Here is an 18,311-nt window from a genome sequence, read left to right as displayed (position 1 = left end):
TTCAAGGTCAATTTTCAAGGTCAAGGTCAAAGTTCAAGGTCAAGGTCAAATTTCAAGGTCAAGGTCAAATTTCAAGGTCAAGGTCAAATTTCAAGGTCAAGGTCAAAGGTCAATGTTCAATGTCAACAGTTGAGGACAAAAGTATGGTTACCAGATAATTATACTACATGGTATCGGCACACTCTAGCAAACGAAAACAAGATGGTGGTCTCCAGCGGATGGAGACAAGATGGCGGACATGATGTCATACCAGTTGATGATATATACCTTGGTACTGGTGGTGGTAGATCAGTCTAGGTAGCTTTCATGGAGGAAGGATCGACCGTTTACTCTCGTCGGGAATCGAACCAAGGACGTACATCGATATAATCAAACAGAATTCAAAACGTTAATTTTTTGATGAATTTTGGATTTTTTTTTATTAAAATCGGATAATAAATAAAGATTTTCAAGATGGCGTCCAAATTTCAAGATGGCGGACATGACGTCATACTGCCGGATTATATATATGCTATGAAACATGTGGTGGGAGTCAGTCTGCCTGCGCCCACTGTGAGGGAAGGATCGGTCGCCATTTTTAATTTTTTTGTCCTCGTCGGGTTCGAACCGAGGACTCCGAACTCCGTGTCGTAAATGTATGTTTTTTTTTAAATATTTTATTAAAATGTTATTATTTTTTTTTTTTAATTTTAATTTTTTTTCATTAAAATCAGATAATAAATAAAAAAGTTAAAGATGGTGGCCGTAATGGAAATTGCAACGGTGACGTCATCATCCAATATGGCGGAAAACACATCGCCGGAATTTTCGAGAACACACAATTACGTCATCCAATATGGCGGATCCGAGATGGCCGCCGTGATATACTTGTCCCGTTACGTTATGTCCCGTTACACTGTGTCCCGTTACGCTGTGTCCCGTTACACTCATCCAAGATGGCCACCGTGACGTCACAATCCAATATGGCGGTCGGCGCCACAGGCTCCACACCCTGGACCCTGTCCCCGCAGCCCCATTCCTATACTACTAACCAAAATTTTAACTTGGAGAGTGAAGCCATAACTTAAGTTTATAAAAATATATATTTTAAATAAAGAAAATCTCATCCACCCTTCACTCTCGGGGGTGGAATTTCTCTTTCCATTATGATTTACGCACTGTAACACTTCAAAACATTTTTATTCGACTAATAATTAATTAATCAATTCAAGCGTTGTTCCGGTTCGAAAAGAGCTCAGGTAATTTTCCAGTAAGAAACATGGCAGACCTTACTGTGTAAATCAAATTTTTCTCCTTCTATTTCTTCCCTGAAGGTTTTTTTATTACCATCTCATCATCAATAATAGTATCTCATGACCACTATGTTTATCAGAATTTCAGCCAATTATATTGAACTTATCATTTTTTCTCTAATTCACTCTTGAATAAATTTAAAGGAAGAAAAGGGGTATTTGATTTGACCCGTATTCACTATGAATTCTCGTTGTGCCACTGTTTCAGAAAGTACACAATAAATATAAAAAGACTCTTTGGGAAAAATATAAATGCTTTGAAATTTTTGTAAAGATTTTCTTTTATTTCAAAAGTAAGTATTCTGCACGAGTTGGTATGTACCTTCTTACTTGTTTCAGATCTAATATTTCTCATCGGTAGTACCAATTTTCTACGTATCCTTCCACTGTTGTTTAGTCACTAGTGTTTGTGGTTGTCAAGTGCTCGTGGATTAATAAGTTTTTTTCTTCAAGTCGCAGTAGCGAGATTGGTAAAACTGGTTCTCTATATTTTTTTAAGTGTAATCGTCTTATCTCTAGGTATGCGTCATTTCGTGAATGGAACGGAAGTCAAATGAACGGGAATATGTAGCCCCCGGTGCTGCCATCTGCGGAAGTTTCGGAAATCTCTAAAAAATTGCGGGCCAGCTTGATTCATCCGTTTATATTTTTTTCGTGAACATCGCAAAATTTACACTGCGCATATGTAAAAAAAATAAAACTTTATATTAGCTCAACAATACTTTAATACTTAATATTATAATTTATAAAAATAAAAATAAATAATGACCAGTTAAAAAAGACCTTAGAATCCAAGTAACATTGAAATGTAGAGATAGCGCAAAGGTTCATCATACTGTATAGACCCAACAAATTGTAAGCCTAAATAAATTCAACGCCATAAAATATAAGAATTTCGTGATGATAATTTCCCTGTTAAATGTCTAATAATCTCAATAAGGTTCAAATTTTTTTGTATGTAGTATTTACGGACTGATTTTTTTAAAGTGAATCTTCTTCGCTAAGGAGGCTACAGTTTTCGAGTGTTACGAAAGTTCCGATCGCATGAGGGGAATAGTTAGGTACGTGGTGGGGGAACCGGTAGAGGAGGAGAGTGCGTCAGCGGCGACGCCACTCCAACGCATGCACTAGCGATCGAATGGGAAGACGGCGAGTTACGTAGAGGACCATGATAGTTGTAACGGTCGGATGGGGAGACGGAAGGAAAGCGGTAGAAATGACGCAGCAGTGATGCAATGGAATTCTTGTAACGTTCATTTGAGATCATACCTGCAGTACTACTATTCTCAATTAGTATCTCTTGTTTAATATTTTAAAATGATACTAATAATTAGGGGAATGCAGATTTCGCAAAAATATTTCGAGACTAGCTAAAAGTTAAAACACTGTAGCATCTTCTGTGTTTCGTGATTGGCTGAGTTTCTATCAGGTACACGTATTTCGTAACAACACCAATCACGATAATCCAGTGCGGAAACAAAAGCGTCCTGAGTGTCTCGGTAAATTAAGGCAACGACTTCTCTCGCAGATGGCCGCCAATCACAAGGAAGAAACAACAAGCGCGGGTGTACCTTGTTGCAGTCTAATAAGTGTTCAGATATTTTCGCGAAAAATGCATGCCCCTACTAATAATTTATCCCTATATGTACTTAATTGGCAAGAAGTAATTATTATATTTTGTTGAGCAATGTCTCAAATGGAGGCAAGTAACGCGACATGGTGTACGCTGACTCACCACAGGAAGAAGGGCAGCCAGCAGAGCATGAAGGCTCCCATGATGATGCCCAGCGTCCTGGCCGCCTTGTGCTCAGTCCTCCAGCTGGTGCTCTGCTGCTTCATCGTCGTCCCTGCAAGCACACCGACACTCCGCCAGTTACCGCCGTGATCCTGGTCCCAGCAAGAACACCACTGTGTGTCACTCGCCCAGTTACCGCCGTGATCCTGGTCCCTGCAAGCACGCCACTCTGTGTCACTCCCACAGTTACCGCCGTGATCCTGGTCCCTGCAAGCACACCACTGTGTGTCACTCCCCCGGTTACCGCCGTGATCCTGTTCCCTGCAAGCTCACCACTGTGTGTCACTCCCCTGGTTACCGCCGTGATACTGGTCCCTACAAGCACGCCACTATGTGTCACTCCCCCAGTTACCGCCGTGATCCTGTTCCCTGCAAGCTCACCACTGTGTGTCACTCCCCCAGTTACCGCCGTGATCCTGGTCCCAGCAAGCACGCCACTGTGTGTCACTTCCACAGTTACCGCCGTGATCCTGGTCCCTGCAAGTACACCACTGTGTGTCACTCCCACAGTTACCGCCGTGATCCTGGTCCCTGCAAGCACGCCACTGTGTGTCACTCCCCCAGTTACAGCCGTGATCCTCGTCCCTGCAAGCACGCCACTGTGTGTCACTCCCCCAGTTACCGCCGTGATCCTGGTCCCTGCAAGCACGCCACTCTGTGTCACTCCCCCAGTTACCGCCGTGATCCTGGTCCCTGCAAGCTCACCACTGTGTGTCACTCCCCCAGTTACCGCCGTGATCCTGGTCCCTGCAAGCACGCCACTCTGTGTCACTCCCCCAGTTACCGCCGTGATTCTGGTCCCTGCAAGCAAGCCACTCTGTGTCACTCCCCCAGTTACCGCCGTGATCCTGGTCCCTGCAACCACGCCACTGTGTGTCACTCCCCCAGTTACCGCCGTGATCCTGGTCCCTACAAGCACGCCACTGTGTGTCACTCCACCAGTTACCGCCGTGATCCTGGTCCCTGCAAGCTCACCACTGTGTGCCACTCCCCCAGTTACCGCCGTGATCCTGGTCCCTGCAAGCACGCCACTCTGTGTCACTCCCCCAGTTACCGCCTTGATCCTGGTCCCTGCAACCACGCCACTGTGTGTCACTCCCCCAGTTACCGCCGTGATCCTGGTCCCTGCAAGCACGCCACTGTGTGTCACTCCCCCAGTTACCGCCGTGATCCTGGTCCCTGCAAGCACGCCACTGTGTGTCACTCCCCCAGTTACCGCCGTGATCCTGGTCCCTGCAAGCACGCCACTGTGTGTCACTCCCCCAGTTACCGCCGTGATCCTGGTCCCTGAAAGCACACCACTGTGTGTCACTCCCCCAGTTACCGCCGTGATCCTGGTCCCTGCAACCACGCCACTGTGTGTCACTCCCCCAGTTACCGCCGTGATCCTGGTCCCTGCAAGCACGCCACTGTGTGTCACTCCCCCAGTTACCGCCGTGATCCTGGTCCCTGCAAGCACGCCACTGTGTGTCACTCCCCCAGTTACCGCCGTGATCCTGGTCCCTGCAAGCACACCACTGTGTGTCACTCCCCCAGTTACCGCCGTGATCCTGGTCCCTGCAAGCACGCCACTGTGTGTCACTCCCCCAGTTACCGCCGTGATCCTATTCCCTGCAAGCACGCCACTGTGTGTCACTCCCCCAGTTACCGCCGTGATCCTGGTCCCTGCAACCACGCCACTGTGTGTCACTCCCCCAGTTACCGCCGTGATCCTGGTCCCTGCAAGCACACCGTTGTGTGTCACTCCCCCAGTTACCGCCGTGATCCTGGTCCCTGCAAGCACACCACTGTGTGTCACTCCCCCAGTTACCGCCGTGATCCTGGTCCCTACAAGCACACCACTGTGTGTCACTCCCCCAGTTACCGCCGTGATCCTGGTCCCTGCAGGCACACCACTGTGTGTCACTCCCCCAGTTACCGCCGTGATCCTGGTCCCTACAAGCACACCACTGTGTGTCACTCCCCCAGTTACCGCCGTGATCCTGGTCCCTGCAAGCACACCACTGTGTGTCACTCGCCCAGTTACCGCCGTGAACCTGGTCCCTGCAAGCACGCCACTGTGTGTCACTCCCCCAGTTACCGCCGTGATCCTGGTCCCTGGAAGCACACCACTGTGTGTCACTCCCCCAGTTACCGCTGTGTTTCTGTCTAAGGGCGTAGTTGCGGAGGCAATGCAAACCCCCTATCCTTTAATTCTGAAGGAATTAACTAACCAGCTTATATGTGGCTCCATTTGTGGCCAGTCAATATATATATATATATATATATATATATATATATACTTTGAGATTTATCTTAGAACACGTATTGTCACACAATCATAAGCTTTAGTACAATCATAAGCAGTAGGGATCTGCTGTTCAATTGTTTCTCTTTTTTTTTAAATTTCACGTTTTGAAAAAAGAGTTATCCTATAGCCAAAAATGTGTTTTTAAAGCATAATCAATGGGAAACTTTCCTGGGTAAAGAACACTAGGCTTAGCCGCTTTTCTGTGTATCCTGAGAATGGGAGGGGATTATTCTTTACTAGTACCTTCGGCCACTCCAAAATGATCCGAGTACCTCGAGCCTCATCATTATCATTAATGTAAATGAATTAAATCAGACAGCTCTACATTAACAGGAAAGCCTGGCACCTGGCCGTGAAACAACTAACTGCATGTAACAACTCGAGTAATACTGGTCCCGTCCTATACAGACTGCATCCCTTTTTGTCGACAGTGCGTCCTTTAGTCGAATATGTTTCTAGTGTATGTCCTTTTTGACGAATGTGTGTCCAGTGTGTATCGTTTTGGTTGAAATTGTGTTTTTTTTGACGAATATATGTCCATTTTGTCGAATATATGTCCAGGTTGTGTCCATTTTAACGAAAAGATGTCCTTTTTGTTGAATGTGTGCCCAAATGTTTGTCCTTTTGGTCGAATATTTGTCCTTTTGGTCGAATGTTTGTCCTTTAGGTCGAATGTGTGTTCTTCTTTCTTAAATATATGTAGCAAAAACTGTAGTCAGGACAGAATATTTAATGGATCAAAACCTCTTGATGTAGTAGTAAGCAGAAAGCATTTCACAGGGATATTTGGTTCTACAGTAAGAGTAAAAAATTATTTGTTATTTGTACTTTTCCTCGTAATATGTTATATGCATAATGTAAGCCCGACAGTTTGGAGACTTATCTAGTCTGCTTGAAATATTTCATAAAATAATTTTTAAAGATATTGCAAGTATTGACGAAGAAGGTCTTGCGGTGGGTATTCGCTTGGTCTATACACCTGAAATTGGACATGACCTGTCCCCGTGGTTCGGAAACGCCTGGTATATACGTCTGACTTCGAACATTACTTGGTTGAATGTTCGGTATTCCAAATATAAAAAACGAAGGCTCGTAGTTTAGATTCAATTGGCCTAAATGCCTGTCATTGTACATTACCAGTTTGAAAGGTTAGTATCGTAAAAGACCTCAATGGTAGGCACAGAGATACCATATTTATTTAATCGGATAGTTGTGTTCTACAGAGTAATATTTTGTATTTAGGATGATTATTTATATAAATATTTTAGAGCTTAAACTATTTTTTGCAACAACCAAGGATCGAACCACGGACTGAAATCAATCGAATTAACCCTTACATAGATATAAGATTTATTGATGGTTGTGGAATTTTTCCCAAATTTCTATATTACTAGATATAGAATTTCAAGATGGCTGCCAAGATAGTCGAAAGAGGGCGGACGCCGTGGTATACTACTGCACTCCAGCCGGTTGAAATTAATTCAAAACTGCGGCAGTGTACTCTAGCTATTGTTGTGTGTTCTATATAAAACTATCGCTCCTAGTTTCATGTATAGAAAACAGAATGGAGGCCGCACCCTCTAGCAGACGATGTGTTCACTAACGCTCTAAGTAACAAATACTGTAAATAAAAATGGTGGCTCAGTCTGCAACAGGTCCTGCTACTAGCCATTAAATTCAAAAATGAAAACTCCGAACATGTATTTTTTTTTAGGTAGAAATCGGAAAAAAAACCCAAGACCATCGTCTCATATATATATATATATATATATATATATATATATATATAGAGAGAGAGAGAGAGAGATAGAGTTGACGATGATTTTGGTACCATGAAATGAGAAACTTTATTAACATTTTCTGAAAGTCGCACCATGGTAACGGCTACAATATGTAGTATTTCTTTGAAATATACCTAAAATTGGGAGGCACGTCAGTGCCCCCGCCAAGTCGAGAACGAAGCAAACACTACCGTACCATCCTTTACTGGAACCATTTCGCCGCAATTTCAGGTCTCTATTTGAGAACCTCTGCATAAAACCAGAACGCAGAAATTTTTGTCATCCAGTTAGCTATAAAATCACATACTTAAAATAAAATTTCAAGTCTGTAGGTCATTTAGTTCCGAAGTTAAGCGAAAGCAAAGTTTCGCATTTATGACACTCACTCACTCACTCATGATCATCAGAATAGAACTAGTAATTCCCATAAACTCAGAGAGCTGAAATTTGGTACAGAGTTAGGGTTTAATGGCCACATAAAGGGAAAACTATAAAAACTAGAATAATCGAAGATCTGGAGTACCTGGTGACTCTTATTTGAAAATACAAGAACCCAACCAAACTATTAAAGATCTACATACCGCCTTTACAAAAAATATTCAACTTTGTTTGCCTCTTCATTTGAAGTCAAAAATCGAAGGTCTGAAGTATCTGATGAAGAACCCTCATCTTGTCTCAGCTGTATTAGAGATATGGTAATGCCCCCTTCTACTATTGGTACATAAAAAAATCGACTGTCATAGCAAAAATCCAGCGTAGTGGGACACATCTTCTAATTTAATCTAGCCTATTGCTTCCCACTGCTAAGCGAATGCCTCCCCTTCTATTTTTAATAAGCATATAAATAAATTTCAAGTAAAACTCTGGATAAGACTAGACTGGCTTTTATACTTACACTTACAATTTACAAGAAGAAATAGTCGAACGTTTAACTTTATTCTACTCGAACATTACACAAATTAAATAAACAAATTACACTAAAATATTAAATAATTTCGCTCAAAATTTGGTCAAAAAATAAGTTATGGGACTAAGAGTGGCGGTGATACCCTCACACGTCGCTAGATGGCGCTGACTGTATTTTAAAACGCGCTTACGTTTGTTTTTCCGATAACCTTATATTGCGCAGTGGCAACCGGCCGCGTTACAGTCGTTTACGACATTCTTCTACTGCGCTTGAAAACGTTTGCTAGGTATTAGGAGGGATTATTTGTATTTCGTTGATTTCGCTTATTATTTCGTGAGCTTTAGGCGTAAATACCGCGCCGATCTTTCAGAAATTAAACCGTCTAAACCGTATAAAAGAATAAATATCGAACGTGAATGGGCAATACCAAAAACTTTTGCTACTGTACAAGGATCAGAACCGGAAAAATAGAAAAGAAAGATTTGTATTAATAAAAAAAACTCTTAAAAAGAAAAAAAAAATGTGTCAAATAAGCAAATCTAATAAAATAAATCAATATGCCCACGTTTCTACAAAAAGAAGTGAAATCCCACCAAAAATATTCTGTAATAAAATTAGCCAAGTATCGATGGAGCTGCTTGTTTATCTCTAAAAGGTAATGAAATCTAGACAAAGTCGTGCCAAGTCTAAGGTTCCTTACTGCGATTTCTTTATTATTATAGTTAATGTTGTGTAACTTGGCCGTTGAAGGGTACACAAGGGTACAAAACCAGGTGCTCCATGACACAATTGCACCAATCTGTAGCCAGAACCGCTACCCATTGACGATGGAAAATTTCCACTTGGAAAACGTTGATTCAATAACCAGTCAATTGTAGGCTTGATAAAGTTGCGTATTTCAATAATACTTATGTTTAGGCGAGCCTGAAAAAAAAAACATTATAAAAAATTATTTCCAGTACAGACGGACTTCGAATCATTGATAGAAGTCCGTCTGTACGTCTATTTTATGTTAGATCGGTGGTCGATTTGACGCTCCAAAAAGAAGAGAGCAGAAGTCAGCATTGTCAATGCTGAATGCATGTGTTGCACAATCAACAACAGCCTAAAATTATACACTAGCGTCCATTACCAATACCAGTATGGGCTATTATCTCGCTTAACAAACAGATATAACATTACGTGTAAACAAAATTGACTAGTACCCACTAACGTATAAAGAATGTTCAACGGCCAAGTCACACAACATTAACTATAATAATAAAGAAATCGCAGTAAGGAACCTTAGACTTGGCACGACTTTGTCTAGATTTCATTACTTTTTAGAGATAAACAAGCAGCTCCATCGAGACTTGGCTAATTTTTTTTTACACTAGGTTTTTGGTGGGATTTAATTTACTATTAGATAAAGGCCATAACACTGGTAGTTGATTGAATTTACGTGCATGAGACACACATGCTTCCGCTCTTTACGAAAAAACAACAGAAACACTACGTCATTCAATATGGTGATCACAAGCAGAACAAAAAGTTAATGGTGGCAAGATGGCGGTCTAGAGCCGACGAAAATGAAATGATGAGTGTGACATCGGAATCGAAATAGTGGCTGTGGCGTGTCAGAAACAAGATGGTGGCTGTGATGTCAGAATCAAAATTGCGGTCGGTTCTTCCCTAACTAAACGTGCAATGCGTGCAATGATCATGAGTGAGGCACTCGATTACAAGACGGTAGAATTCACGAAGTCGGAATCCAAGATGGCGGCTGAGGTCCATGGCAAGGAAAAAGGTCAAAGTCAAAGTCAAGGTACAGGGTAAGGCTACGTAACATGGTCGCCGTGACGTCAGGTGACAGCCGGTCATTGATCCCATACACACAATCCAGACCCAGGAACATTCGCAAGAAATACTACTATATATAGGGTAAAGGCAGGTAAGAGTGCGCAGTCCCTAAGAGCGCGCAGTATAAATATATAGAAGTTGGTAGCACTGGCGAGAGAAGTCGATAGGTGGCTCCTTGAAGCTTGCGTGTGTGTGCTTTACTGCGCTAAGAAAATTTGTAGAATCGGTTTATTTCGTATGTAAGAGGTCAGAATAACATTTGCTTTCTCCTGATGTAAATATGAATAAGAGTATAATAGCCTTTGTAAGTAATACATCAACGAGGTACCGCGAATCATATTATGGTAATCCGAAGCTTAGAGTCTATTGTTTACGATAACGAGGTAACGGGCGGCCAAAGTGAAGGCTGCTGCTATCTGTTGTACAAACGTTGCACTTGTGTGGGTGCCTCTAAGAGTGCGCAGCAATGCGTTCTCTTAGAGGCCGAATTGTCTACTGCGTACTCTTGGAGGCCGTTTCTGCATGGCAAAATATTACTTTTACAATTCAACTGTTTCTTGTTGCAGAATTTATTTCACTGACGAAAATGACCTCCAAAAAGTATACTAGAAAATTGGGTTCGTGCCTTCTGCAAAAGGCAAGGTTTGGCACTACGTACTCCGGAGAAATGCAGTTTAGGGAGAGCCATTGTATTTAACAGGGTTCAGCGCAGGAGATTTTTTTGATAACTTGGCCAGTGTTTGTGCTAAAAATAATTTTCCGGCTCATCGAAAATTCAGAATGGACGAGTCTGGTATCCACTGTACCCAATCACATTCCAAAAGTAATTTCTCCTAAAGGGAAAAAGGTAGTTTGTAAAGATTCTTCAGCTGAAAGAGGTCAAACAATTATTGTCGTGTGCTGCATGAGCTCCACTGGTACGTTTGTTCCTCCAGCCATGATCTTTGCCCGGAAGACGAAGAAACCTTAACTGTACACAAATGCACCAGAAGGAACATTGCATATGATTTCTGATACTGGGTAGGTACATGAACACGGAACTTCTTGTAGAGTGGCTGAAACATTTCTATGATTTCGTGAAGCCAACAGAGAAAGATCCAGTGCTACTGATATTGGATAACCACGTATCACACTGCAGTATTGAAGCCGTAAATTTCTGCAGAGAACACTTCATAACACTGCTGTCACTACCACCACATGCTGGCCACAGACTGCAGCCACTAGACGTCGGTTTCTTTGGGCCTTTAAAGAAAGCTTTTGCTCAAGAAGCAGAAAAGTGGTTGGTGGTTCATCCAGGGAGGGCAATCACCCAGCATGACATTGCATCTTCACATGTGCTTACACGAGGGTAGCAACGATGGAAAAGGCAATAAATGCTTTTAGATCAACAGGTATACATCCTTTCAATCCCGATAACTTCACTGATGAAGACTTTGCACCTGCTGAAGTGACAGACCATCCTCAAGAGCAACTGGACGTCACTGAAGAAGACCCAAACGCACCAGAAAATTCAACAATTCTTGAAACTGATGAACCCCACACTCAAATTGATGATCTGGCAGAACACGATTCCGTTGCGGAACTACAGCGAGTTCCCCCTCAATGATAACACCACTACCAAAGTGTGTCATTTCAAGGAAACGAAAAGTGGCAGGTAAGAAGTCTGAATAATGTCTTCATCACCATTTAAAAACTCTCTTCTGGTAAGCAAGACGGCTAAGAAAATTCAAACAAGAAAACAAGTAAAGAAGGCAGTACAGTTCGACAATCCCACTGTACCATCAACTTCAGCGGTAGGCCTACATGCAGTTGAAGAAGAAATTGAAGACAATGTTTTTTTGTCCAGGTTGCAATGAACGCTATCAAGCACCGATTTTAGAGGATTGGGTACAGTGCGGCAAATGTAAACAGTGGTGGCACGAAGATTGCTCAAGCTATGAAGGGTCTGGACACTTTAAATGTGATGGGTGCTGATGCGTACTCTTGGAGGACACTGTGCGCACTCTTAAGACACCAGTCCTCCAAGAGTTCGCAATTTCAATTTATGCAAAACTTATGTTTTTCAGTTGCAAAGGATTGCATAGATTCTTGTCTAATATGTGTTTCGTAAACTTAAAGTAATAGTGTTTAATTTATTATAATCACTTTTTGTGTAATACTTAATTTCTTAAATTTACAATTAAAAACAACTTAAGTGCGTACTCTTGAGTGCCTTTACCCTACACTACTAAGAACGTTTAATCTTTATTTTATATTCAATGTAAATATAGAGTTTTAAAATAAGAAAATAATATATATTTTTAATTAACTTCAAGTAAAACATTTTTTTTATACATTTCAATTGCTCGCGACAAAGCTACTTAATTTTTTTTCTGGATATAATCTTTTATTTTATGAAAACGTTTTGGAGTTAATATGTAATTGCATTTATAGTATTATATTTATAAACCAAATTTATACAACTTTTTAAATACAGTATTTATGATATTACTTTGTTTGTATGGTTTAAGAATTATCTCTGAATTCAGCTAAAAATATTTCTATTTTGCATTTAAACTCGTTACAGAAAACATTTATACAACTAGGGATTAAAAATTATCTGCGCTATATTATTATTTTCATTACTATGATTATATTTTTTTCTGTTCGTCAGCAACAATTCGCTGAACGTTTTCAATTACCCACATTCACGTCACTCAGGGCGACACAACCGTTCACTTTGATTGTGAAATAACTGGAACTAATTAATTCCTGAAAACCACGAGATGGATAATTAAAGCTAGGTCCAATTTATCAATTATGGCTCTGGAAATAATCAACCACAAAGCGAAATTCAGCACTCTTGTTATTATCTAATTTAACAATGCTAAAATATGGAAATATAATGTACTTCTTTAAGCTGAGAGTTTTTTTAATGCGTGACTACATATATGGTAATTTTGTAGGATATAAATTTTTAATATACCCTTTTAGGAGTATTATTTTATTTTAAAGGGCGAATGATAAATTATATATACATATTGGGTATTATTTCGTCGAATAATTGTTCATTTGTGAAAAGCTTAATTTTTTTTTAGAATTTCCTTATGTATCATAATAAATCTTTGAACAAACCTCTCTCATGCAGATATTTTATGAAAAAATACACACCTGAAACCCTTTGCCAAACTCTCTTCGTAGTTAAATGGGTACGGCACCCGATTGCTTTATACTAGTTACTAGTTTCAAGTTTTAAATTAAAAAAATTTAAGGTTTGATCAACGTTTCATTTGTAAAGTCGATATTGCAAGGAAATTAAGCCTTTTATTGAAAAAAAGGGGGGGATTTTGTGTTTATTTCCAATTTTATATTTCAAAAATTATTTTTAAATTTTTACTTACTAATAAATAGACAAGTGTTAATATATTTGTAATTATTTAAATATCTTTAATATTTAAAATTTTCAGATCAAAACACCATGATTTGTAAAGGAATAAGTGATTTTCTTTTTATATTTTTAACATCGCCCATTAAAACTTGATTTCTATATAATTATTTTCATAAAATATTGGAATGAGCTCGTTATTTAAAAGTTATTTATGCTTAAATGTTTTATTGAAGACCTAATTGTATATATTTAGATGCGTTACAAAGGAGTTCAAAAGGAGTTTTTTTTTCTTTTTTGGGCTGAATAAGACTAAACAAAAGATTTTTTTATTGTGGGATTGTAATATACAAAGGTAGTGAAGAAAAAAAAGCAAGGCTATTTAGTATCTCTGTCTACAACATGCTTCTTTATGTAAACCGAGTTATTAGCTTATCAGCTCAGCAGATTAAAGTTGCTCTTCTGCTTGATGAGGAAATAATCTTGGGTGCGGCCCCATCATCTTTTGCAAAGAAGCATGCTTCATAACCGTTTTTGGTGAACATAATTTTGACTTGGTGTCCTACTGAACATAAATGAGCATGTTAATATTAAAGTTGAATTTTACTGTGTATACTGTAGCTATTTCCAAGAGCTGATATCTTTAAGAATATGTCCGTGTTTAAACATGATCTTGAACTGAATTTCTTTACCAAAAAACTATTTATCAGTTTAAACAAACAAGTATAAAATCAGTTATTATAGCGTTTGGGCCTAAACATACTCACTCACTGACTTATCTCTAGAGCAACGGTTCCCAAACGGTGGGTCGCGACTCGATCCTAAAACTATCGGAAACCATCGAATAAACCATCAGGAAAGATAAGAAAAATCGAAACAAATCGAATTGTGTGCAAACACATGTCTAGTATTAAATAAGTAACTGTTTTGCCACAAATTGCTTATATTTTGTCAACCATTTTCAAATCAGTTTACAAACTGTTTATCAATAATCAATCTGTATCTTAAAAAATGAATATATATATGCAACATTTGATGGTAAATTATATATACATAAGGAAGGGATACGATACAAATAAGGTTTTTCTTACTCCACCATGGACCGATAGACCGTGGATGTATTCCTATAAGGAAAAGTGGGTCGCCAGCTGAAAAATTTAGGAACCGCTGCTCTAGAGGCATAGAGCCACACCAACAAGACTATTTCGTGTCCTTCGTTTTAAATAAGCGATGCAAGTGTGTTCTGCATTTAGACTTCCGTAGTGAGCACGGGTATGCCACTAGTGTTTAAATTAACCTACAAAAGAATAATAAAAAAACACGTAAATTTGTAACTTTAAAATCTTATCAGGATTTTCATCATAATTATGGTAAGTGTGTAAAATTCATCTTCACTCACCTAAGAGTATAACGAAACAATTTGTGAGATAAAATCAAAACTTGCAATTAAGTGAATGAGCTCCATATCAAGAACTGTCAGACTCCCTTCCCTTACCGGTTGAAAGTATGGACGTAATTCAGGTACAATTAAATACACACACAGAAAAAAAATTGCCGTACTTTAAATAAAGTTTCATTCGAAACCAGTTGCCAAGAAATAGTTCGTAATACAAGAGAAATATTGTAACTTTGTACGACAATAGTTATGGTAATTTATTTCATATATAAAATAAATTTTTCGAGATAATACAGGGTTATAATTTTTTGATATATCATTCAAGCATATTTTTTATAACAATTAAATTGGATATTATTTTTATTATGCTTATTAATGTGTTAAATTAATACTGGAATGATATTCAGGGAACTGTTTACAAATAATTTTAACCATTGGAGTTACTGGGACAACACAAAGCATAAATGACCGGGTAAGACCCAAAACCGAGAATTACTGCGAACAATATATTTTTTAGTGATACAGTTTTCATGTAAGTGTAAGAATTCACATCTGTAAATTTACATGAATAATCGTTTTCCATTTACAAAATAAAGTATACAGTGTATTGTTTTTCACGATATTAACAGTTACCACATCGAAATTTTGTACATTTCTACACCTGAGGGTCAAATGCTGTTATTTCGTCTATTTATATAAATATCTGCATCTACAAATCTACATTTTTACTCCAATGTCAATGAAATTTTGCACTCTTGACCTTTAGAATAATAGGAAAGTAGATGTTCACGTGATATTTATAAAAACCACCCCTTGCATTTTACCACCCTCCTTCAAGCAGAATTTCGGTAGTTCTTAATTAAAATTTTGTTATTGCATTTTTTTCTCTCTTTATATTCTGGCAACGACTACATTTTACTTTTTTGATGCTTTATTCACTTTCATTTCCTATTATCATAAGACAAATAATGTAATAATGTAGAGTGGAGATACTTCATAATTTAAGCCTGGGCAACCATTATTTCCGTAACGTAAAATATACAATTTCGCTTAGTACCTACTTAGTATAAAATATTAATATGTTTGTTAGATAAATAAAATGAGTCACTCAGTACCCAATCACCAATACCTCCCTTGATTTGACCAGTTTAATAATTTGTGTAAAACTATAGCAAAACTTAAACTTTTCCCTACACCTGGCCATTATAATTACAAATAAATTAAAGAAATTGACTTGTGCAAAGCGTATACTAACAATAATATTCAAATTAACTTCCCCTAAAAGTAATGATTTTTTCTTCTTAATCAGTTTAGGAATTTCATTGTTTCCATTCAAAAGGGCTCTTGGATTACGTGTAATTTATCACATTGCGCTGAAAATGTAATTTTTAAGGGAGATTAGAAAGTGCTTCATCACACATTCAGAACTTAATGTTGATCTAACGCGCATTCAATCACTCAATTACTTGTTAATTTTCACTAAATCTAAAAAAATTATTTTGATTGAGGCCCAAATTATATTTTAATAACTAACCGCCAATGTAATATAATATAGGCATTTTATTTATTGAATTGAAAATATAAAGCTGAAAGCATTAGTTTTAGTTCCTCCATGATTATAAATGTCAGTGTATGCATGTTCTAACACACATATAAGAATATTGAAATGAAGCCCGAAAATATTTTTTTTTAAATATTAAAACTGTGAGGCATATAAATACAAGTTTAGACTTTGATGGAATGTATTACATCCATATGTCTGTAAAATTATTTTATTGTTATCATTGGTTTTACTACAAATGAATTAAAATAAAATATTTAACATGATTTAATCAAATTAATAATAATAAAAAATAAGACTAGACACAGTGCAGAAATTATTTACACTAAAATGATAACCAAACCAATTTAACTTCACAATTAAAAAATACATGAACATTCTGGCAGCACGAAGCAAAAAAAAATCGTAAGAAGTGAACATTTAAATACTTATCGACTGAAAAAATTGTAGATGATTATAAACTCACTCGTTATGTAAGCTTATATATTTTTAAAGGCAATGAAATGGGTTTTAGTCTGGCTGATTTCGTTACATAATTAGTTGTAAGGTTCCAGTAGCTGAGAGAAGCAAAGAGTTAGGAGGGGCAAAAAAAAAGGGGAAATTTCGGGAGACTACAGCTCCGACACGAAAAGATTAGCGACATGATGTTCGAGATATTTGTGTCTCCCTTTCGGGGTTTTGCGCCCCTCGGCCTCCCGTTGCGAAAAAAAAAATGGAAGGGGTTGGTATCGAGCCAGTGATGACCGTGTGGAAGGGGGGAGGGGTGTTGGAGGTTAAGGTGCTTTGAGTGGGGAGTATCTGCTGCACTGCCCGCATAACGCCCCAGAAGGGATGATTTGGACTCTGGAGAGGGGAGGGGGTACAGGGGTCGGAAGGGCTGGGAGAAGGTAGCTAAAATCAATACGCTAGTTAGGGGGGGGGGAAGGGGTGTATGTGCCACGGAGTAGTCCCGCCTGTGGCCGCGAGAGCGGGCGGGAGTGTAAATTTGCGCCCTCCGGGAGGGATTAACAGGAGCGGGGGGTTGCATCAGCCACAGGCGCGACAAGAAACAACGATGCGAGGCAGCATGTCGCACTCTGCGCCTGTGTGCGCCCCCCCGCGCTGATAAGTCCGCCACGCGCAGACTTGTCTGTGCAAGACAGCGGAGAGCAGCTACTAGGAGAGAGATGCCGGAAAAAGAGAAAGTAGGGGCCAAAAAAAATTGAATACGTAATTTCCGACGACGGGAAAAAAATAATCAAACACTTCCTGGCGCTTCTCTGTATCAGGCAAACATTTTCTCTTGATTTTTATTTTTTATTTTCCGAGCGATAAAAATATACTTTTCCCTCTAAGATGTCAAGGAGAGTCGTGAAAAAAAGTTCTACTCTGCAAAAAACTTTTTGCTCAAAAGCATTACATTATATAAAAACAAAAGAACAACCTGAAAAAAAACATTGCATATGAAATGCTGTTGAAATGTTTTCAACTAAATTCTTTCTTGACAAGTTGGAGGCAGAAATTAACGGGAAAAGGTCACGTTTGCAGAAATAAAATTGTTCTCCAAGTCAATGCACCAGCTCACATCTCAACGGTTGCCATGGTGAAAATTGCGTTACGAATTTCGTTTTGAACTGCTTGACCACCCTTCTTACACGTCTTATCAGAACCGAATGGACATTTTTTTGTTCTTTAGGTTAAAAGATGCGTTTGGAGGACAAAGATTTGTGTCGAATGAGAAGGCCATCACTAATTTACAGAGGTTTAAGAAAACGATTGTTAAAATAACTGCGTGTCAAAAATGGCTGAAAATTTTGGACAGTACATTCCAAAGCATGAGCAAACACATTCCCCAATTTTTGTTGACGAGTGCTGCCATCTTTACGTTCAGATCGGAAACTTTTCAGACAACGCTCTTACTTTATATTTATTCCTTGATATTTATGATCATCCTGTAGAGTGTAGCGTCCCTCATGTTCTTTGGGAAACGCCCTGTAGTGCGTTGTCCTATCGTATTGTGCGCGAAACGCCTTGGAACGTAGTTCTTGATTTTCCTTCAATATTATTGTTACATTTATAACAGTGTAAAATCTTTAACGCTACTTCA

The 18,311-nt window shown here is 39.0% G+C and overlaps 1 protein-coding gene across 1 annotated transcript in view; it reads left to right on the top strand.

Moving 5' to 3' along the window:
• Positions 1 to 3,008: 3,008 nt before the first annotated feature.
• The window catches only part of LOC134539662 (calphotin-like), a 54,710-nt gene continuing 39,407 nt past the window's right edge, over positions 3,009 to 18,311 (top strand). The window contains exon 1 of the mRNA XM_063381849.1: positions 3,009 to 5,200. Within this exon, the coding sequence (XP_063237919.1) occupies positions 3,009 to 5,200 (2,192 nt within the window). The remainder of the gene's footprint in view (positions 5,201 to 18,311) is intronic.

This window comes from Bacillus rossius, chromosome 15 (assembly GCF_032445375.1).
Source record: "Bacillus rossius redtenbacheri isolate Brsri chromosome 15, Brsri_v3, whole genome shotgun sequence".
Taxonomy (NCBI): domain Eukaryota; kingdom Metazoa; phylum Arthropoda; class Insecta; order Phasmatodea; family Bacillidae; genus Bacillus; species Bacillus rossius.
Note: the sequence above shows the minus strand (reverse complement) of the source record. Positions and strands in the feature narration are given on the sequence as shown.